The 23,306-nt window shown below is 40.9% G+C and overlaps 1 protein-coding gene across 1 annotated transcript in view; it reads right to left on the reverse strand.

Annotated features, from left to right (window-relative positions):
- Positions 1–23,306, reverse strand: part of stxbp5l (syntaxin binding protein 5L) — a 308,382-nt gene that overhangs the window by 87,230 nt on the left and 197,846 nt on the right. The window contains 1 exon segment of the mRNA XM_063005373.1: positions 2,083–2,148. Coding sequence (XP_062861443.1) covers positions 2,083–2,148 — 66 coding nt within the window.

Here is a 23,306-nt window from a genome sequence, read left to right on the forward strand (position 1 = left end):
TGGACAGGTGGAGAGGGTAAACCAAGAACTTGAATGTACCCTCCGGTGTTTAGTATCAACTAATCCTACATCTTGGTCGAGTCACCTGCTCTGGACAGAGGTTGCCCACAACATATTATGGCACTCCTCCATTGGAATGTCTTTGTTTGAGTGCCAATTTGGGTACAAGCCTCCCTTGTTCCCAGAGCAGGAGGCAGACGTTGGGGTCCCCTCCATGCAGCACTTTGTGCAGCACTGCAGGAGAGTCTGGCAGAAGGCCCGAAATATAATCAGGACCACCACAGCATCCAGAACAGCTGCTGCAAACCGAAAGAGACACTTGGGGCCCTCTTTTCACATAGGGCAGAGAGTTTGGTTGTCCACCAAAGAGTTCCTCTCGCTCTGGAGTCAAAAAAGCTAGGACCCAGATACGTGGGACCTTTCAAGGTACTCAGGAGGGTGAACCCTGTGGCATATACCCTCCAACTCCCACACACCATAAAGATTAATCCCACATACCACGTATCATGTCTCAAACCAGTTTTATGTAGTTCCCTGAACCCCCCCCTTTGCTCCCAATCCTCCACCACCTAGAATGATTGCTGGAGTCCCCGCTTACACGGTAAAGCATATCCTCGAGGTGGGTTAAGTGAAACGCGGCAACCAGTACCTCGTTGATTGGGAAGGGCACAGACCTGAAGAGCGCTCATGGGTCTCTGCTCAACACATTCTTATCTGTGAGTTCTGCCACAAACAAACAGCAGGCATTGGAACGTCAGGAGCCATCCCTAGAGGGAGGGGCTCTGTAACGGGTCGATTACCTTCACGCAGTGTTTCACACAGCAGGCAGAGTAGCTCAGCCCGCTCCAAAAGAACTACAATTCCCAAAAGCCATAGCACTAATCAGCGCTAATTCGCAGGACCTGCGGGTGAACTTATTTAAGCAAACCACGGGCATTGCGCTGTGCTGAGTCAACCTCAGGAAGGTTTCTTCCTGTAATTTTTAAGGAGTTTTTCCTTGCCACTGTCGCCCTTGGTTTGCTCAACAGGGGTTTTTGTATCTGTTGGTCCTGGATTTTGTAAAGTTGCTTTGAGACAATGTCTATTGTAAAAAGCGCTATATAAATAAATTTGACTTGACTACAAACGCGCAAACAGCAAAGGGTCTATCCAAAACTGTTGCAAAGCACACCTTTATGGTATAATGACCAGATGGAATAAAGTCTCCTTTAGAAGAAAACTTGCTCCACAGTGCTCTGGACCACAGACTGGGGTGAAAGTTTATCTTCCAACATGACAACAACCCAAAGCACACAGCCAAGAGAACAAAGGAGTGGCTTTGGAGAAAGTGTGTGAATGTCCTTGAGTGGCCCAGCCAGAGCCCAGACTTGAATCCAATCGAACATCTGTGGAAGGAGCTGAAAATAGCTATCAACGCTCCCCATCCAACCTGACAAAGCTTGCAAGGATATGCCAAGAGAAATGTGCAAACATTTCCAGAAACAAGTGTGCCAAGCTCGTAGCTTCTTTCCCAAGACGCCTTGAAGCTGTAATTGCAGCCAAAGGTGCATCAACCAAGTATTAGGCTAAGGGTGTGTACAGATATGTAACCCCTAAATAAGTGATTTTTGTCAGTAAAATAAAATTGCATATTTTCTAAACCCTGTTTTCACTTCGTAATTATTGGCGATACATATATATGACTATGGCTCTGAAGATTTCATCCTGGTACCTAACAGCAGTCATGGTACTACTGGCTATCACAAAGCGGTTAGTGCAACCCACTGACCCACCACAAAACTGATAATTTTGGATAATGGCAATTTAACTTTTTAACCGAAATTTTTACCATAGCTATTTGTACATGCTTCCACTTTGTTAGCTGATAACATTGATTTAACATTTTTAGTTTATTAGTTTATTAGTTAATGAAGTAAACTATGTACCTCTGACTACAGATAAAAAGCATCACCAATTTGAAATGAATTTGTGCATACTGAATATAAAATCTGACAAAGTTGGGCAGCTGTCACATTGCACTTTGTTATCAATAAAAGACAATGTGGATAAGAAATAAGATGGGATAAATATAAGTGAGGTTACCTGAGGTGGGTGACTTGCTCCTCTCCAGGTCCAGAGATTCCTGGTTATTTGAGAGCTCAGTAAAGGCTGTCGCAGCCAGCCAGAGAACAGATTATAGAACACAGAAAGGGGAGGCAGACAAAAACAACACATGGGTTTTTAACAAATCTAAGCACACATAAGATCTAACAGGATAATCAGGGCAAACAGTGCATGGTGGTGCACATATTCTAAAGTGAACAGAGACTTGCTTGAATTTTTTTCCTAATAATTGTGACACTATAGTGACAGGATCTCAGAATATTTTAATTCCTATTCACTGTAATCAATTTACATATGACAAAATACATGAGTATACAGTGCATTGTAAAGTTTTCAGCCACTGAATTTCTGATATTAATGCTGGTCATGATTAATAGAAAAATCATCAGAGCATGGTACGTCACACCGGCTGCGGATGCTCCTCCGCACCACCAGAGGTCCCTGTCGCCAGTGTTCTGAATTGCCACTACTTCCTGTTTGGTGGCCATTTTGTAGAGTATTTTGTAGAGTATCACTTAGAACCACATGTTGTGAAGTCTTGTTTGTTCTTAATTGCAATTCTGAGCATTTTCTTGTATATTTTGGATTCCTGTGTAGGACCCTGCTTATTCTGATTGTGGATTGTGAGTTTGTTCTTGTACCTTTGGATTTGTTTGCCTGGTTGTAGCGATGGTAAACCAAAGCTTTCTGAAGCACTAAAGCTTTTCTTCTAACTTTATTGAGAAAATGTTCATTACTCGAAGCTTCATAACACAGTGCACATTAGCGGCATCTGGAGGCCAAAACCTCAAAGTGCTTTGTGTATCTAGAGGACAAGGGATCCTTTTTACAGCTTTTAAAACTGTGTTCCAGTGCATTAAAAAACATTAAACATTTGATGTTTAAATAAACTGATAAAACTAAATTGTTTGTTGTGCATGTCTTCAAAATGTCATTGCTGAGGTGTACAAACATTCATGGTTTGGCAGAATACTTTGATGGCTGAATAGTGTAATGTATTCTATTACAAGATATTAAACAGTAATATATTCTGAATAAATATAAAATACACTCAGAACATCTTGCTAACACATCTTGACACTTGGAAAAACTTCAGAATCGCCTCTTTTTCTCACTGGTTCCATTCTACTTGCTATTTTTCTGTGTATCAGTATCTTTTCTTTCTTTCTCCCTCTCCCTCTTTCTCTCTCTCTCTCTCTCTCTCTGAGCGGAAGTGAGTGAGTGGAGCCGAGTGTGAGCGTTCTCTACTGCTGCAGTTTGAGTGAGTTTCTAACTTTTCTATTCTTTCTGTGCTGTGATAGATTGTTTATAAAGTTGTTTCAGTATTATCGGCGGTGTGCGGTTGTAGTTAGAGGGGGGAGGGGGTGTTTTTGTTTATACTCGCCGGGTGCCGGCGTTTTTGCCGGTCGCCATGGCGGCGGTGGATAAAGCTAAGTTGGAGAAGCTCACTCGCCGTCATGGGATTAGACTCGTACCTGAGGTGCTCAGTGGAGGACTGTGTTTTGGCTGTGGGAGATGAACGGTGCAGTTGTTATTTTTCTGGACAGTGTAGAGAAAGTAAACTCTGTGGTTCAGACTGGTGTTGTGATTAAGGACACGTTTACACCTGTAATGCCCCTTGTCAGACCTGCTAAAAGAATAACTATTTCAAATGTACCACGTTATGGTCAAGTTATGTCTACCATAAAAATGATCCACTACGGTGGAAAAAGTCAACGTTCACGGCATGTTGTCTGTTATAGACGGCAGGTATACATGGTTTTGAAGAGTGGCATTGAAAATCTGAACATTGCTTGCAAGTTCAAAATTGATGGTTTTGATTATGTTATTTTTGCCACTTCTGACAATATGAAGTGTTTTGGGTGTGGGCAAGAAGGGCATTTGAGGCGTTCATGTCCTTTTGAGGCAAGTGAAGGTACATCACGGGCCTCAGATTCTGCACCTGTCGGGGCAGGTGCAAACCACACAGGTGTTGCAGACTCTGAACCTGGGAGTGCTGGAACTGGGGAGCGTGGGGAGAAAGTTGGGTCTAGTGCAGCAGGGGACAGGGTTGAGAGTGTGGAGGAGAACACTGTCTCAGGCACTCAGGTTGGGGAAGATGATGCTGCGGCTGGGCCTGGTGGCACCGGGGACATTGGTGTGGACCGTAGCAATGATGTGCAGGAAGGCTCAGGGTCTCAAGGGGACTCGGCTACTATTATAGCTGAAGGTGGTGCTGCAGCTGTTAATACTGCAGAATACAGTTTGGATGGGGAGGACATGGAGACTGACTCCATGGTAGAGGAGACACTTTTCAGAATTCCTTCTGGAAAGCGGAAATTGAAAACAAAGTGGACTAAAGATGGGGAAAAGAAAGGGAAAACACAGAAGGCAGGTGGGCAGAAGAGTGAGCAGCAGAAGGAGGTTCTTGGTTCTGGCACCCCTGATGACACTGACAGTGATCTGTCTGATGTTAAAAGTCAGAGGAGCTGTCGAAGTGCGTAGACGTTCGACAAGATTCGGTCTTTTTTGACAAAAACGAAAAACATGAAAGGTGTAGTTGTTGAGGAATTTTTCCATGACCGGAAATTATTCATAGACTCTGTCCAGGCTCTTATGAGAAATGAAGGGGAGGATCAGTTCACTGTGCAGGAAATTTACCGATTAAAATTTTTTTTCCCAAAATTGAAATTAGGACTGCAGAATGAAGATGGTTATGAAACTTCTTAGCTTTTTCTTGTTTTTCACTCTTCTGCTTGCTTTGTTCCTCTTTTCTTCACTCATGAGCAGGGTAAGGGTGGGCTCTTTAAATCTAAATGGGGCACGGAACAGCTATAAAAGAGCTTTGTTATATGAATTGATCAGACAGAAGGGGATTGACATCATGCTAGTCCAAGAAACACAGTGATGATGATAATGAAGTTGAATGGAAAAAGGAATGGGAAGGTGAAGTTCTCCTCAGTCATATTAGTTCTACAAGAGGTGGGGTGGCTGTTCTCTTCTCTAAAAATCTCAGGCCAACTTCTTGTGATATTGAGCAGGTGATGAATGGCAGGTGCATGATTGTACGAGCACAACTTGAACATTTTAAAGTTGTTATTTTTAACGTTTATGCTCCCACGACTGGTGTTGACAGGGTGGCCTTCTTACATACTGTTAGTACAGCTCTGCAGAACTGCAGCACTGATGACTACCTGTTTGTGGGGGGTGATTTTAACTGTACTGAAGATGACACCATGGACCGTAATCACACTGAAGTACATGCTGCATCTCAGCGTGCCCTTCGTGAGCTAATTAGAGCTCGTGAGTTATATGATGTATGGATGGGTTTTAATCAGAATATAAGACAATACACATGGGCTCATGCAAGGGATAGTTTTATGTCACTGGCTAGATTGGATCGGATTTATTGTTTTAAGCACCAGCTTAGCATTGTTAAGGGTTGTATGATTACACCTGTTGGGTTTTCCGATCATAGCTTGATTTTACGTTCGGCTTTTATTGCTAACATTAGGCCTAAAAGTGCTTACTGGCATTTTAATATCTCTCTGTTAAGTGACATGAATTTTAAACGTGTTTTTTCAGTTTTTTTTGGAGTGCTTTCAAAACAAGGAAGGGTCAGTTCTGTAACTTGTGTGAGTGGTGGGATTATGTCAAGGTTGAAATACAGCAACTTTGTAATCAGTATACATTCAATATGTCACGGTTGATATTGATATTGCCAAATCAATGAAAACATTAGAACATGAGATAGTTCAGTTGCAATGCCTTATAGATACAACTAGAGACCAAAGTCATGTCACAACTCTTAGATCAAAAACTTCTGCTCTTAGGGAACTTTTGGGCATCAGGACACAGGGGGCTCTGGTCCGATCGCGTTATCAGAGCTTGACACAGATGGATGCCCCATCCAAGTTTTTCTTCAGTCTGGAAAAAAAGAATGGTCAGAGTCGTATCATTCACTCTCTGCGCTCTGAGGAAGGACTAGAGCTGACAGAGCCCGCTGAGATAAGGAAGAGGGCTGTACGGTTCTACAGCGAATTGTACAGAGGTGAGCATGTGGATCATGGAGAACTGGCCTCTGGTTTTTATGCAGGTTTACCTAGGGTTTCTGAGCGCTCATGTTCAGAGCTGGAACGGCCTCTGTGTGAGCAGGAGCTCTATGCTGCCCTGCAGGGCATGAAGGGTGGGACTGTCCCAGGTATCGACGGCCTTCCTGTTAGGGCTGCAACTAACGATTATTTTAGTAGTCGACTAATCTGACGATAATTTTTTCGATTAGTCGACTAGTCAGCAATTATTTATGTCATACCCTATATATCATATCTCTGCCTTAACATAAAACCCTGTTATGTTATTTAAGTTCCAATATCAAATTAAAATAAAGACCCATAAAACATGAATATGAAACTTAAGCTTGATAGTTTAATTAAATATATTTGAAACATTAATACACAATCACAATAAAAAAAAATTAATGAAATAAGAAAGCTTTGGACAGCATTAGAAACTGTTATGTTTCAGAAGTTATCTTTCTGGAAGTCAAAAACATATATAACATGTCGTTGAGAAACATGTGAATGCTGTCTGTGAGGACCTCAGCCATTTGAGGGGTGAATGAACCTCTTCTCTTCTCATCCACACTCCATTGCTTAAAGCTATTAATAGAAAGAGCAAAAGAGAAAGCTGTATTAATTATCACAAACTGAAGGCTATATATCAGGGATGGGCAATTAAATTTTCCAAGGGGCCACATAAGAAACTCGGACTGTTGTGGAGGGCCGGACCAATAAGGTGAACTTAATTCTGCTCAATATTAATTTTATCTTTTTATTTACATTACATTTTCAGCATTTAGCAGACGCATTTACCCAAAGCGATTTACAATACAGTTACAGTATACAGTCTGAGCAGTTAAGGGTTATGGGACTTGATCAAGGGCCCAACAGCAGCAACCTGGCAGTGGTGGGGCTTGAACCAGCAACCTTCGGATTACTAGTCCAGTACCTTAACCACTAGGCTACAACTGTCCACTCTTTATGAAAAGCAGTGAATTGTACAGTTCTAATAAGCTGTTAATGTTTTGATGTTACATTTAGAAAATTAGAAGTATGCAGAGTAAAAACATCAACATTATTTTACTATTTAAGCAAACAAATGCAAAAAAACAAATGTGAACAAAATGTGCAGGTTTTTAAACTTTACACTATTTTGTTTTGAGTCTAATTACCTCATTTGTTTTTCAGTCCTTTGTTATTGTTTAATATTATTTTTAAAATCACAAAGCTGGTCCTGACTGCTTCAGTTCTGGATGTGTTAAACTTTATAAACAGTCCTTGTTGCTTTTGCAGTTTAGGTAGAGAAGCTTCAGGTGTGACGCTCCGCATGCTTGTATTTCTGTTTAGTACCGCAACAGCGATTTAGAGCCTAAATTCTGATCCTTAACCAGCGTTACATCTGACTTTAGTAAATAAATAATTCAGAAGTTCGTGTCTTGTTAAAAACTCCACTGTCGGATATTTAAAGACACAGAGCTCTCGTCAAAATCAATCCTGTTATATTGCATGTTTGATGTACATTTATTTACATCTCATTTTTAATTGCCACGAACCTCATGCGGGCCGGTTGGGGATGTCTCGCGAGCCGGATGTGGCCCACGGGCCGTACAATGCCCAGGTCTGCTATATATCATAGTTTATTACAAATACAGTGGGGGAAATAAGTATTTGATCCCCTGCTGATTTTGTAAGTTTACCCCCTTACAAAGACTTGAACAGTCTATAATTTTTATGGAAGGTTTATTTTAACAGAGACAGAATATCAACAAAAAATCCAGAAAAAAAACATTAAATAAAAGTTATAAATTAATTTGTATTTAATTAAGGGAAATAAGTATTTTATCCCCTACCAACCACCAAGAATTCTGACCCCCACAGACCGGTTATGTGCCCATAAGGCACACAAATTAGTCCTGTCCCTGTATAAAAGACTCCTGTCACAGAATCAGTTTCTTCCGTTCAAATCTCTCGACCACCATGGGCAAGACCAAAGAGCTATCAAAGGACGTCAGGGACAAGATTGTAGACCTGCACAAGGCTGGAATGGGCTACAAGACCATCAGCAAGAAGCTTGGTGAGAAAGAGACCACTGTTGGTGCGATAATTCGAAAATGGAAGAAATACAAGATCACAATCACCCTCACTCTGGAGCTCCATGCAAGGTCTCACCTGGTGGGGTAAGAATGATTCTGAGAAAGGTGAGGTCAGCCCAGAATTACACGGGAGGAGCTTGTCAATTATCTCAAGGGAGCTGGGAGCAGAGAAATGCTGGATATGACCCCAAGAACACCATCCCCACCGGGCATTTCTTTGCCTCCAAACACGGCGAGTGGAGTTGATGCTCAATTTTGGTCTCATCTGACCATATCACATTCTCCCAAGCTTTCTCTGAATCATTCAGGTGTTCATTGGCAAACTTCAGACGGGCCTGTACATGAGCCTTCTTGAGCAAAGGGACTTTGCGGGCACTGCAGGATCTCAATCCATTACGGCGAAGTGTGTTACTAATGGTTTTCTTGGTGACTGTGCTCCCAGCTCCCTTGAGATCATTGACAAGCTCCTCCCGTGTAATTCTGGACTGACCTCACCTTTCTCAGAATCATTCTTACCCCACCAGGTGAGATCTTGCATTGAGCTCCAGAGTGAGGGTGATTGACTGTGATCTTGTATTTCTTCCTTTTTCAAATTATCGCACCAACAGTGGTCTCTTTCTCACCAAGCTTCTTGCTGATGGTCTTGTGGCCCATTCCAGCCTTGTGCAGGTCTACAATCTTGTCCCTGACGTCCTTTGATAGCTCTTTGGTCTTGCCCATGGTGGTCGAGAGATTTGAATGGAAGAAACTGATTCTGTGACAGGAGTCTTTTATACAGGGACAGGACTAATTTGTGTGCCTCATGGGCACATAACCGGTCTGTGGGGGTCAGAATTCTTGCTGGTTGGTAGGGGATCAAATACTTATTTCCCTTAATTAAATACAAATTAATTTATAACTTTTATTTAATGTTTTTTTTTCTGGATTTTTTGTTAATATTCTGTCTCTCTCTGTTAAAATAAACCTTCCATAAAAATTATAGACTGTTCAAGTCTTTGTAAGGGGGTAAACTTACAAAATCAGCAGGGGATCAAATACTTTTATCCCCCACTGTAGTGTACTGGCTATGCCAACTAAACCATAACAGGTTAAATATCTTAACTGAATTATCTGCTGAGCTAACTAGCTATCATTAAGTGGAGGAGGCTTATTATTTAGAATGAATGCTCTCATTAACGAGAGCAAAAAATATGGAAGACGAGACAGGGTAACGTTAGGCTATAAAGTTATATAACGTTACTCATATAAATGACTGATTAACTATAGCACTTAATGAGTTAGCTAGCAAACAAACCTGAAAAATAGCGAACTCTTAGATAGTTTTCCGACTCTAGCATTAACAAACATTAACTACGCTGGTTAAAGCACAAAGCGGTGTAAAAACGTACCAGAATAACGCTGCTCATCACGACTGCAAGGCGTTTCACCGGAGTGCTGGCGTGAAACCACAACTCTGCTTTGTAGTGTCTGCGTTCAGCTCATTTCTTTGGGTTATTTTGGCTGAAATACTTTAGAAAGTTTCAGTCTCTTTATCTTTGCCTCTCTGTCTTCATAAACTCCCCGCTGCGCCATGAAAGCGATGCTGCGCCCACTGCAGTCCCTTTAGTGAATTGCATCAATAACGACTAGTCGACAATGAAATTCCACGTCGACAAATTTTTAGAGTCGACGTAATCGTTGCAGCCCTACTTCCTGTGGAGTTTTATAAGGCCTTTTGGACAGAGCTGGGGGCCGATCTGCTAGCTGTTCTCAATGAAAGTTTGGATGATGGTTCCCTGCCATTAAGTTGCAGGAGGGCTGTTGTCACCCTTCTGCCCAAGGCGGGTAACCTGCAAGACATAAAGAACTGGAGGCCAGTGAGTCTCCTTTGCACTGATCTGAAAGTGTTTTCCAAGACTCTGGCTAATAGACTAAGAAATGTGATGGGGCAGGTCATTCATCTAGACCAAACCTACTGTGTGCCTGGTAGGTCAATTAGAGACAACATTCACCTAATTAGAGGTGCTTTGGAAATTTCTAAGATTTTGGGTTTTGACTTGGGCCTTATTTCTATTGATCAAGAGAAGGCATTTGATAGGATTGAACATCAGTATCTTTGGCATACTCTTGAAGCTTTTGGTTTACGTCAAGGATGTGCCATGTCAGGCATGTTATACTCTCTTGCCATTGAACCAATGCTAAATAAACTTCGCACACAGACTGAAGGGGTAGTTCTAAGTAAAAGTGATCTGTATCGGCATCACTTATCTGCTTATGCAGATGATGTGATGATCATGGTAAATGGACAGCATGATGTTGATAGATTGGTTGCCATTGTACAGGAATTTGAACTTATTTCATCTGCGAGGGTCAACTGGGGGAAAAGTGAGGCTCTAGCAGTGGGTCACTGGGCAAGAGGGTTGCCAGTTTTACCTGGTGATCTGTTATGGAAGACTGGGGGGATAAAGTATCTGGGTGTGTATCTTGGCGATGAAATCACACAGCTTAAAAACTGGGATGGTGTGGTGGAGAAGATGGCTGGTCGTTCATGGACAGTTATCCTTTAGGGGGAGAGTACTAGTTGCAAACAATTTGGTGGCTTCAGTACTCTGGCACCGGTTGTCCTGTGTTGATCCCCCAGTTGGACTACTGTTGCGGCTGCAAACCTTATTAGTGGATTTTTTTTGGGACCGGCTTCATTGGGTTCCTCAAGCTGTGCTCTTTCTCCCTAAGGAAGAGGGAGGACAAGGCCTAGTGCATCTTGTGAGTAGACTGGCAACTTTTCGTATGCAGTTTGTACAGGATTTCCTGACTGGTCCTGCTGACCCAATGTGGCGAAGGGTCATCTGTTCTATCCTGCACACATTGGGTCAGCAGGACCAGTCAGGAAATCCTGTACAAACTGCATACGAAAAGTTGCCAGTCTACTCGAAAGATGCACTAGGCCTTGTCCTCCATCTTCCTTAGGGAGGACAAGGACAAAACACTGGACAAAACAAAGCAATGTCCAGTCCAATCCACCTTGGATGGCCTAGGACTGGACATTGCTTTGTTTTTAATGGATTACAAACAACTGCATTTAAATGGATTACCTCTTTTTTATCGTGGACTTTTTAAAATATGGGGACTTTTTGAGAGTCTTCGACTGACCACCTCACTTTTCTGGCTGCTGAAAGAACCGTTAATTAAAGGAGCTCGACTGGATGTGTCGGGTGATGGAGTACCTGGGATTACTCAGAGACTTTGTGCATCTGGGACTATGTTGCTACAGAATTTAGTGACCGTGGCAGGAACAAACCTGAATGATGTGCAAGCTGTATCCTCCGTGTTGAAACAGAGGTCCTTGCGCCACACCAGGACCATACTTGAGTTGTGGATACAAAGGCTTTCGCATGAAGAACTGGATTTACTAAAGGACTATGGGAGTGGCAGGGCAGTGCCCAATGGGGAAGACCCTTTCCCAGAAACTGGACTGACACCGGCCTTAGGTGAAGCCTCAGGTCCTTTGTTGGACATTTCTAACTTACGGGACTTGGATCTTCACACTGTGTCAGGCAAGATTTGATATAGGTGTTTTGTTAAGGTTTTTAATAAGTCTGTTTTGGATGGCAGGCCGGACACAGTGTGGAGGGACAAGTTTGGTGGAGAAATGGACAGACGACCAGTCTGGAGGGTTCTGTACAAGCCGCCACTGACTAAAAGATCTGTAGACCTCCAGTGGAGAATATTACATGGGGTTATTGCTGTTAACTCTTTTGTGACTGTGATTAATCAGTGATGTGTGATGTGATGTATGTGTTTTTTGTGGAATCAGAGAAACGATATTTCACTGTTTTATGGAATGTCAGAGACTGGGCTCTCTCTTTAATACCCTATCTGTTCTGTTTTTGAGATGTGGGGAGGTTTTTAATTCACTTGCGTTTATCTTTGGAGCTGGCTACAGTCAAAAAGCTCGATTTAAATGGCAATTGCTTAATTTTATTGTAGGCCAAGCTAAACTTGCAATTTATAATTCAAGGAGAAACAAGATAGAAGGCAGATCTGGTCAGGATGTTTTACAGTTGTTCATGGCTCTGGTAAAATCCAGAATTGTTTTTGAGTTTGGATTTTACAAGAACATGAACAACACTGAGGTATTTGAGTTTGAGTGGTGTCATAATGATGTTCTGTGCAGTGTGGTAGAAGGTGAGTTGATCTTTTCTAGCCCATGGAGCTTATGGTCAGGTGTTGAAACTGTGTTTTTATGTCTTGTTTTTGATTTTCTGTTATCTGTAATCAACCTGATGTTTTTTAATGTTTGAATAAAGGTTTTTGTAAAATTCCAAAAAATTCTCTCTCTCTCTCTCTCTCCCTCTCTCTCCCTCTCTCTCTCTCTCTCTCTCTCACGACCCTCGAAGTGCGCACCAGGATTTGCTGCCTTTCAATCTTTCCCTGAAGCAGTTACATGGTTGTGTGCAGGAATGAAGCATCAGACGTCACTGGTCACGTGATCAGTATAGAAAGAATCAAGCATCGACACAGTGATTCAAAGCAACTCGTGTCATTTTTTTGACACACGCCTCGAAGCTTCAGATTCAAGGATGACATCACTACCTGAGTACTTCGTTACAGTACATAAATATCTTGGATTAAAAAAAATCCCCAAAACTGAGAAGGAGGTCTGTATTTCATCAGGACAATGACAGGCAACACTTGATTCAAAGAGAAGTTCTTAGGTAGCACAGGTAGAGTCATTATTTTAACCCTGTTAAACAACCATGTTAAACAACAAACATTCATGAAAAAAACTCCAAATTGTTTTTCACCTAATTCATCAATTAACCTGATAGAAAAAAAGAATGGACAAGCACTAAAGATTTGTATTGCTTTTTACTGAAAATTAAGAAAACCCAGGGTACACATCATAGGTTCTGACACCCATAAAGCATTGTAAAATGCAAACACCAATAAGTATTAATGCTACATTGTTATAGCACAGTTCTGTGCAAATATATGTAAATCATTAATCATTTATAACATTATTATATTATACTAATTATCAATCTACCTTTTTCTCTCACTTTACATACTGCATATACAGTGGGGTCAAAAAGTATTTAGTCAGCCACTGATTGTGCAAGTTCTCCTACTTAGAAAGATGAGAGAGGTCTGTAATTTTCATCATAGGTACACTTCAACTATGAGAGACAAAATGAGAAAAAAAAATTCAGGAAATCACATTGTAGGATTTTTAAAGAATTTATTCGTAAATTATGGTGGAAAATAAGTATTTGGTCAATAACAAACAAGCAAGATTTCTGGCTCTCACAGACCTGTAACTTATTCTTTAAGAAGCTCTTCTGTCCTCCACTCGTTACCTGTATTAATGGCACCTGTTTGACCTCGTTATCTGTATAAAAGACACCTGTCCACAGCCTCAAACATTCAGACTCCAAACTCAACCATGGCCAAGACCAAAGAGCTGTCGAAGGACACCAGGAAGAAAATTGTAGACCTGCACCAGGCTGAGAAGAGTAAATCTACAATAGGCAAGCAGGTTGGTGTGAATAAATCAACTGTGGGAACAATTGTAAGAAAAAGGAAGACATACAAGACCATTGATAATCTCCCTTGGGGTCAAGATCTCATCCCGTGGGGTCAAAATGATCATGAGATAGGTGAGCAAAAATCCCAGAACTACACGGAGGGACCTGATGAATGACCTGCAGAGAGCTGGGACCAAAGTAACAAAGGCTACCATCAGTATACACACTACGCCAAGAGGGACTCAAATCCTGCAGTGCCAGGCGTGTCCCCCTGCTTAAGCCAGTACATATCCAGGCCCGTCTGATGTTTGCCAGAGAGCATATGGATGATCCAGAAGAGGATTGGGAGAATATCATGTGGTCAGATGAAACCAAAATGGAACTTTTTGGTAAAAACTCAACTCGTTGTGTTTGGAGGAAGAAGAAAAACCCAAGAACACCATACCTACTGTGAAGCATGGGGGTGGAAACATCATGCTTTGGGGCTGTTTTTCTGCAAAGGGGACAGGGCGACTGATCCATGTTAAGGGAAGAATGAACGGGGCCATGTATCGTGAGATTTTAAGCCAAAACCTCCTTCCATCAGTGAGAGCATTAAAGATGGAACGTGGCTGGGTCTTCCAGCATGACAATGATCCCAAACACACCGCTCGGGCAACAAAGGAGTGGCTCCGTAAAAAGCATTTCAAGGTCCTGGAGTGGCCTAGCCAGTCTCCAGACCTCAACCCCATAGAAAATTTGTGGAGGGAGTTGAAAGTCCGTGTTGCCCAGCGACAGCCCCAAAACATCACTGCTCTAGAGGAGATCTGCATGGAGCAATGGGCCAAAATACCAGCTACAGTGTGTGCAAACCTGGTGAAGACTTACAGGAAACATTTGACCTCTGTCATTGCCAAAAAAGGTTATGTTACAAAGTATTGAGTTGAACTTTTGTTATTGACCAAATACTTATTTTCCACCATAATTTACAAATAAATTCTTTAAAAATCCTACAATATGATTTCCTGGATTTTTTTTTCTCATTTTGTCTCTCATAGTTGAAGTGTACCTATGATGAAAATTACAGACCTCTCTCATCTTTCTAAGTAGGAGAACCTGCACAATCAGTGGCTGACTAAATACTTTTTGGCCCCACTGTAAACATCTTGATTGTAAACTGTAAAATTGGCTTGATTTGATGTATAATGTTTGGGGAAATCAAATCAAGCCAATTAGACATTAAAGCACCATGTTTAAAACATTTGGCTTTATGATTGTTCGGGTATGTTCCATTGTTTCTTTAGTGTAGGCTAGGAAAGAAAGAAGGCCCTGAAACAAGTGCTGAAGATGGCTGCATTAGATGCTTTGGCAAAGCATCACCAAAGAAGATGCTCAGCACCTGGTAATGTTAATAAATCAATGCATGCAAGAGATATGCAACAGTACCTAATATTGCTATGTCCCAAACATTATGGTGCCATAGGGGGTACTGTGTGAAAAAGTGTTGTAATTTTTCTAAAATTAGAATCCAGTGCACCACATCAGCTGCAATGATTAGACCATCATTAGAGGACACTGGAGTTTTATTTAAACCTCAGACATTAGTTTGGTTTGCTCTTGATTGTTGAAGTGAGTGGTATCACCATGGTGAAATCTAAAGAGCTCGCTAAGGCCTTCAGAAAGAAGGTTGTAGATGCATATGAGTCTGGGAAGGGATTTAAAAAGATCTCAAAACAATTAGAAATCAGCCATTCCACTGTCCGGAAAATAATTTACAAGTGGTAAACATTTTTTAAACAACTGCCAACATGGCCAGGTCAGGCCAACCTAGCAAGTTCAGCCCAAGAGCAAACCGCAAGATGCATAAAGAAGTCTCCAATAATCCTACAATGTCATCACGGGACCCACAGATAGCTCTTGCCACAGTTGATAGCAAGGTACATGCATCTACCACACAAGTTTGTTTTTAATGGGAGGTGTGCAAGAAGGAAACCTTGCTGTCAAAAAAAAAAAAAACATCAGGGCAAGACTAAAGTTTGCCAGAGAACACCTAGACAAACACCAGGACATCTGGAACAATGTGCTTTGGACAGATAGATCCAAAGTTGAATTATTTAGGCACAGTGACAGACCAAACACAGCATTTGAGCACAAGAACCTCATACCAACTCTGAAGCATGGAGGTGGAAATCATGTCATGGTTTGGGGCTGCTTTGCAGCAGCATGGCCTAGCAAGCTCTTCATTATAGAATCCATGATGAATTCTTCACTGTATCAGAGGGTGCTTGAGGAAAATGAGAGAACGTCTTCTCAAAAACTGAAGCGGAAGTGGACTATGCAGCATGACAACAACCCAAAACATTCCAGTAAATCCACCAAGGAATGGCTTAAAAGAAAGAAATGGAGAGTTCTGGAATGGCCAAGTCAAAGCCCGGATCTTAATCCTATTGAGATGCTTTGGGGAAAAAAATTTCTGTGCATGCAAGAAACCCCTCAAACCCCACACAGCTGAATAAATTCTGCATGAAGGAGTGGGAAAAAGGTGGAAAGAGTACTAAAATATTGTACTCAAGTAAAAGTACTATTACTTTGATGATTCTTTACTTAAGTACGAGTAAAATTACTAGTCTAAAAATCTACTCAAGTAAAAAGTAACTCATTTGAAATGTACTCAGAGTAAACGTTACTTCGTTACATTTTCCAACAGAAGTTGATAGATGAATGATACAGCAGACTACACACAGCTCACCAGCCATGCAGCATATTAGCAGTTTATGTGTGGATTTAACCTCTCTACACACCTAACAGACTGCAACTGCTCTTATCAATTCAAAACAGCATTAAATCGCTGTCTTAACTTTAGCATTATTTTATGGCTTGTTGGACTTGACACTAACTAACTTGGTTCAGGTCAATAGTGCCAACTGGATATAAAGGAAGAAACACCCTGGGCTGGCGGGTTGGTGGCAGCCGGGGGGGGGGGGGGGGGGGGGGGGGGGGGGGGGCATAGGTGGTCAGGGTCGCATTTATAAAAAATATAACGGGTCTTACACCGTCATAGGAACATGATCAAAATCAAACCAGCAGAATCTCACAATCACATTTACACTGTCCGTTTTACTTAATTACATACTCAAATAAATGAACATAAAAAATCACAATATTTCATAATGCTTTGCTATCATTGCAAAATGAAAGCCAACCGTAAACAGCAGAACCGCGACCTAGATCAATCACACAGCAGCAGAAAATCATAAACACTTATCTGCTTACCTGATCTACGTATATCTGTGTGTTGTTCCATTAGGGATATAATCCACTTTATATAAGACCATCTTGTATGTTTCCAGAAAATATAAATCCAGATCCAGCTGTTTTATCCACCTAACTAATAAAAACTATATTTATTCTCTCGGCTTAAAAAAAGCTTACATTGGTGATTCGTTCACTAAACTGTCATTTATACAACAACCAATGAAGAAAGATTGAGATTGAAATTCCGCCCAGAATGTGAATTCTGAAGCTCTGATTGGTTTATACATCTGAATCTCTTCACCAAATGAACCGATTTATGGAGTTGTTAATGCACAACATCATAATGAAACAGTGAGTCGTTTCTGACTCGTTAACTCAGTGATTCAGTTCACAAGCCCGACTCTAAATAACAGGTTCGTAAATGCTCAGCGGGCTGGATCAAACAGCCTAACGGGCCGGTTTGATGTCGAGTTTTTTATTGTTTTCTTTTTCTTTTTTACTCAGTAACGTTATTTAAAATGTAGCGAATTACAATTCTTAATACAAAACATACTTAAGTAAAAGTAAAATTACAGGTTGTAAAATCTACTTTAAAAAGTACAAGTACACAAAAAAACTACTCAATTACAGTAACGCGAGTATATATATATATCCAGAATTTTGCGAGTGAAGTCGAAAGACAAACTGCAACCCATTTCAGGCCATTTTCTTGAAAAGGAACAGAGGGCAGAATTTATGTATAAATAAATTGACAAATTTTATGATGTAAGCCGACAATGAGCTTCCCCTCTTTGAAAGACCAGCAGCCGCCACTGCAGTACATATAGTTATTACATTATGAATTGTTACAAGGTTGGAGATTTAATAATAAAGGAGGTAAAACAACATCAAAGTGTTTCACGACACAAATATGCATTTGTGTGAAATAACCATTAAATTCACTTTGAAAGCATCCACATACATCTGTGTTTAGCTGTATTTCCCTTACTGTTTTGCTTTCAAACTTGTGTTATAGCTTGTGGTGCTGAGAAACTCTTGAGAATCAGCTTGGGGACTTCCGGTTTCCGGTGGTACGCACGTTGAGACTGTAGCCTAGTTGTTTGTTTGTTTGTAGCCATTAGCTAAATAACTTTTTATATACATATGTTTTAAACGTTAATCTTTCGCGCGTAGTTGATATAGAGTGTTATTTTGTCTATCGTAAAAAAGCGCTTGTGTTTACGCTTGTTTACTAACGTAAATCCGTGCTTGTGAAAACTTCTGCTACCGGCATCCGAACGAAGCCGGTTTTAGTTTGTTTTGTAATTCAGCGCATAAACATATTATTCATCCAGAATTAAAACCGCTTTCTGTCCGCGCGAAGCACGTTTGTGTTTGTTTTTGTATTTTAGCGCTTAAACATATTTACTTTGTGGAGAGTTAAAGCCGTTTTCTGTTCGTAGGAAGCGCGTTCTGTTTATTTGTTTTGTACACCAGCACATAAACACCGTTTTCCTTTAGAATTACAGCCGGTTTTGTCGGAAACAAAGCGCGTTTGTGTTTGTTTGTTTTTGTAGTTCAGCGCTTAAACATCTTTGTTTTGTGGGGAGTTAAAACCGTTTTCTGTCTGTAGGAACCGCGTTTTGTTTATTCGTTTTGTACATGAGCGCATAAACACCGTTTTCCTTTTCCTTTAGAATTACAGCCGTTTTATCCGAACGAAGCGCGTTTGTGTTGTTTGGTTGTTGGTTTTTGTATTCCAGCTCATCATCGCCTGTTTCGTCCGGAATTAAAGCCGGTTTTCTGTGACTCACTTATCATCACACTCACTCATCATCGCCTGTTTCGTCCGGAATTAAAGCCGGTTTTCTGTGACTACCAGCAGAAGCGCCAGTGAAACCAACATAAACATCAACTCATCAACTTCAACTCATCTTCTAAAGCTAAGTACATTTCTCTGTTATTATGGCCCCAGCAGGAGCTTTATATCCATGTTCCGAGTGCAACATGTTCAGTTATTCCTTCTCCGTGTTTAGTGATAACTTTATATGTGATAAGTGTAGATTAGTTGTTAGTCTGACGGAGAAGATCTCAGTGTTAGAAGGGCGCATTCGGGCTTTAGAACAGACTACTACTAGTGAGGGCTTAGATTCAGCTGTAGCAGTCCCGAATGCCAGCAGTTCAGGTATAGAACCCCAGACTCCGGCATTAGAGCCCTCACAGCGGGGCGACTGGGTGACATCTCGGCGACATAGTCGTAGGGCAAAGCACCGACCATCTCAGTTGCACGTGTCCAACAGGTTTTCCCCACTCAGTGAGCCACCCGCTGAGAAGCCTGTTAATGTAAGTGCTCTGGTTATAGGAGATTCTCAGCTCTGACACGTGCATATTGCAACCCCCATAGAGACACCAGCAACCATAGTCACTTGTATTCCGGGGGCCAGGGCGCCTGACATCAGAGCAAATCTGAAAGTGCTGGCTAATGCTAATCGTAGATTTTCGAAGATTGTTATCCACGTCGGCACTAATAATGTTCGTTTACGGCAGTCTGAGGTTACTAAGAGTAATGTTAAAGAGGTGTGTGAGTTAGCTAGGTCGATGTCTGAGGCAGTAGTGTGCTCTGGCCCCTTACCGATTCGACCCAGTGGCGAAACCTACAGCAGGTTGTTGTCGCTGAACCGCTGGATGTCTAAATGGTGCTCAGAAAACTGCATTGATTTTGTAGATTTTGGTCCACCTTTGAGGGAAGGCCTGGTCTTTTGAAGCGGGATGGTGTCCACCCCACGTGGGAGGGTGCTGCTCGCATTTCTTGCAGCATAGGTGACAGGCTTTACCACCGCGTTAGTGTAGCGGCAGATAGTGTTAAATGACTATCCAGAGCCAAGACCAGGCAGCAGACAAACAGGCCTAACCGACTGTCTGCGAGTCGCCATCGGACGTCACCCGGAATCCTTAGGTCACAAACCATTGAGCCTGTGTCTGTTTACCGTGGCAGGTGTAAGCCAAAACAAAATCAAAAAGTATGTCATAATAACTTAATTAAAATTAATCTAAATGAGCATCATGAAAACCCTAGTAAGGCTAAACTAAAGTTAGGACTTCTAAACATCAGGTCACTTGCATGCAAAACAGTAATTGTAAATGAAATAATTACAGATAATAGTCTTAGTGCACTTTGTTTAACCGAGACCTGGGCTAGACCTGATGAGTATCTAAGTTTAAATGAAGCATCTCCTCCGGGTTACAGTTATGAACATAAGCCACGTCTTAGCGGTCGTGGTGGAGGAATAGCCACAATTTATGATAAAGACATAGGTCTTACTGTAAAATCATCTCCCATAACAAACTCGTTTGAAGTTCTTATCTCTGACATAACCAATAAATGTTCATCTGATAAAACTAGTATGTTTAAACTGGTTACTGTTTAACGACCTCCTGGTCCTTACTCAGAATTTCTTAACGAATTTGCCGATTTTCTTTCTAGACTAGTCTTATCAACTAAGAAAGCTTTAATTGTTGGTGACTTTAATATTCATTATGAGGATAAGTGTAATCCACTCAAAATTGCGTTTGATTCTATTTTAGAGTCTTTAGGCATCACCCAAAATGTAACAGGACCCACTCACCGCTGTAAACATGCCTTAGATTTAATACTTACTTATGGTATAAACATAGACAACCTGGAAATTGTACCACAGAATGACTTAATTTCTGATCACTCCCTACTAATATATGAAGTGTCCCTGTCCAATAATATACAGCAACCACATCGTTTTAAATGTAAGCGCACTATTACATCTGCAACTGCAGCAGCGTTCATAAACTGCCTACCAGAATTACCAAATATACCAGCATCAGAACCTAAAGAACTAGATCAGGCAACTCAAAACCTAGAAACCGTACTGCGCACAACCTTAGATAACGTAGCCCCACTCAAAACTAAACTGATTAGGGAGAAAAAACTTGCTCCTTGGTACAATGACCACACATGCGCACTTAAACAAGCAGCACGGAAATTAGAACGCAAGTGGCGTCACACTACACTGGAGATTGCTTGGAAAGATGCTCTAACTGAGTATAAACATGCACTTATAAAAGCTAAATCTTTATATTATTCGTCCCTAATAGAGAAAAATAAAAACAATCCCAGATTCCTTTTCGAGACAGTGTCCAAATTAACTAAAAACGTCAATGAAACTGAATCTAATATACCGCCTGACTGTACCAGCGATGATTTTTTAAAATTCTTTAATGACAAGATAGAAAAAATACGACTTCAGAGTCAAAGTGTGTCACTTGCCAATGTTAAGTATGGACTCACTCCGAGCAGCATTGGTGATAATAGTAACGAGTTAATCCAACTAAATTCCTTTAATCCAATCTCCCAAAATGAACTAACTATGTTGATTAAATCATCGAAGTCATCATCGTGTCTACTCGATCCTGTTCCAACTCGTTTACTTAAAGATTTACTCCCAGCTATTGTAGAGCCCCTGCTTACATTAATCAATGCATCCCTTAGCCTTGGGTACGTACCTAAATTGTTTAAAAGTGCCGTTATTAAACCCCTGATTAAAAAACCTAATATTGATCCACATGTACTAGCTAATTATAGGCCAATTTCAAACCTTCCTTTTGTCTCTAAAATATTAGAAAAAGTCGTTTCCAAACAGTTATGCTCTTATTTGAATGAAAATTGTATTCATGAAAAATTTCAATCAGGATTTAGACCCAATCATAGTACCGAAACCGCATTAATTAGAGTAGTTAACGAGTTGTTAATGTCTTCTGATAATGGATGTGTCTCTTTTCTTGTTCTATTAGATCTTAGCGCAGCGTTTGATACGGTCGATCATAACATTTTACTGGAGAGGCTAGAAAATACAGTAGGTGTTAAAGGACTCGCACTCTCTTGGTTTCAATCATATCTGACTGACCGCTCGCAATTTGTTTATGTAAATAATAAATGCTCGGAAACTACAAAAGTAAAGTGTGGTGTTCCACAGGGGTCGGTACTTGGACCGCTATTATTTACACTCTATATGCTTCCACTAGGTGAAATTATTCATAAACATGGCATAAAATTTCACTGCTATGCAGATGACACACAGCTGTATATATCAGCCAAACCAAATGATACTGACACAATCAGTAAGATAGAAGATTGTGTAAACGACATAAAAAACTGGATGTCGTGTAATTTTCTTTTACTTAATTCAGATAAAACTGAGGTTTTACTTGTTGGCTCTAAAGCTGCAAGAGACAAGTTGTCTAACCTGGTGCTAAACCTAAACACTTTCTCTGTTACTCCCAGCCCAGATGTAAAAAACTTGGGTGTCACAATAGATTCAGATTTTTCCTTTGATACACACATTAATAATATTACTAGAGTTGCTTTCTATAATTTGCGTAATATCTCTAAAATAAGAAATATACTATCTGTTAATGACGCTGAAAAACTGATCCATGCGTTTATAACTTCTCGGTTAGATTATTGTAATGCTCTTCTAACTGGATGCTCTGGTAGATCCATAAACAAACTCCAGTTAGTTCAAAATGCAGCAGCTCGAGTGCTAACTAGAACTAAAAAATTTGATCATATCAGTCCTGTTCTATCATCTCTACACTGGCTGCCAGTTAAATTCCGCATTGATTACAAAATACTTTTACTAACCTATAAAGCGCTACATGGTCTGGCTCCACAGTATCTGAGTGAACTTATTAATCACTACAATCCAGCGCGTCCACTTCGTTCACAAGATGCAGGGTTACTTATAGTTCCTAAAATTAAAAAGACCACAGCTGGTGGAAGAGCATTTTCTTACAAAGCTCCACAACTCTGGAATAATCTTCCTGCCTCTATTCGGGATTCGGACACAGTCTCAATGTTTAAGTCTAGACTGAAAACATATTTATTTTCTCAGGCTTTTGATTAGTATAGACAAGGCGCAGAGCTTGGGGGTTCTTGGTCATAGAAACTTGTGGTGATCAGGGATGTTGGGTTGCTGTCGTTCTGCCTCTCTTGTCCAATCACTCCGGTTTGGGTAGGAGAGGTGGGCGCTGATGTCCTGTGAAAGCCTTCATGACCTTGTTACCTGCTCACTCTCCCTTTTAGTTATGCTGTAATAATTAAAGCTGCCGGAGTCTAAAACTCTCTGTAAAACTGTTTTACTCAACTAGCATTGTACATTATTAACTACATTCTTTGTTGTTTTACTCCAAAGGCATTCTGATGGAAACCTGTTCACCCGCCAAGGTTAAGGATTAAAGTCGAGACTGCCGTGACAACTATGCTGCTCCTGCCGGATGTGACTGGTCTGGAGTAATTGCACCAAGAATGACAAGAAATCACTACA

This window comes from Trichomycterus rosablanca, chromosome 12 (assembly GCF_030014385.1).
Source record: "Trichomycterus rosablanca isolate fTriRos1 chromosome 12, fTriRos1.hap1, whole genome shotgun sequence".
NCBI classification, from domain to species: Eukaryota; Metazoa; Chordata; class Actinopteri; order Siluriformes; family Trichomycteridae; genus Trichomycterus; species Trichomycterus rosablanca.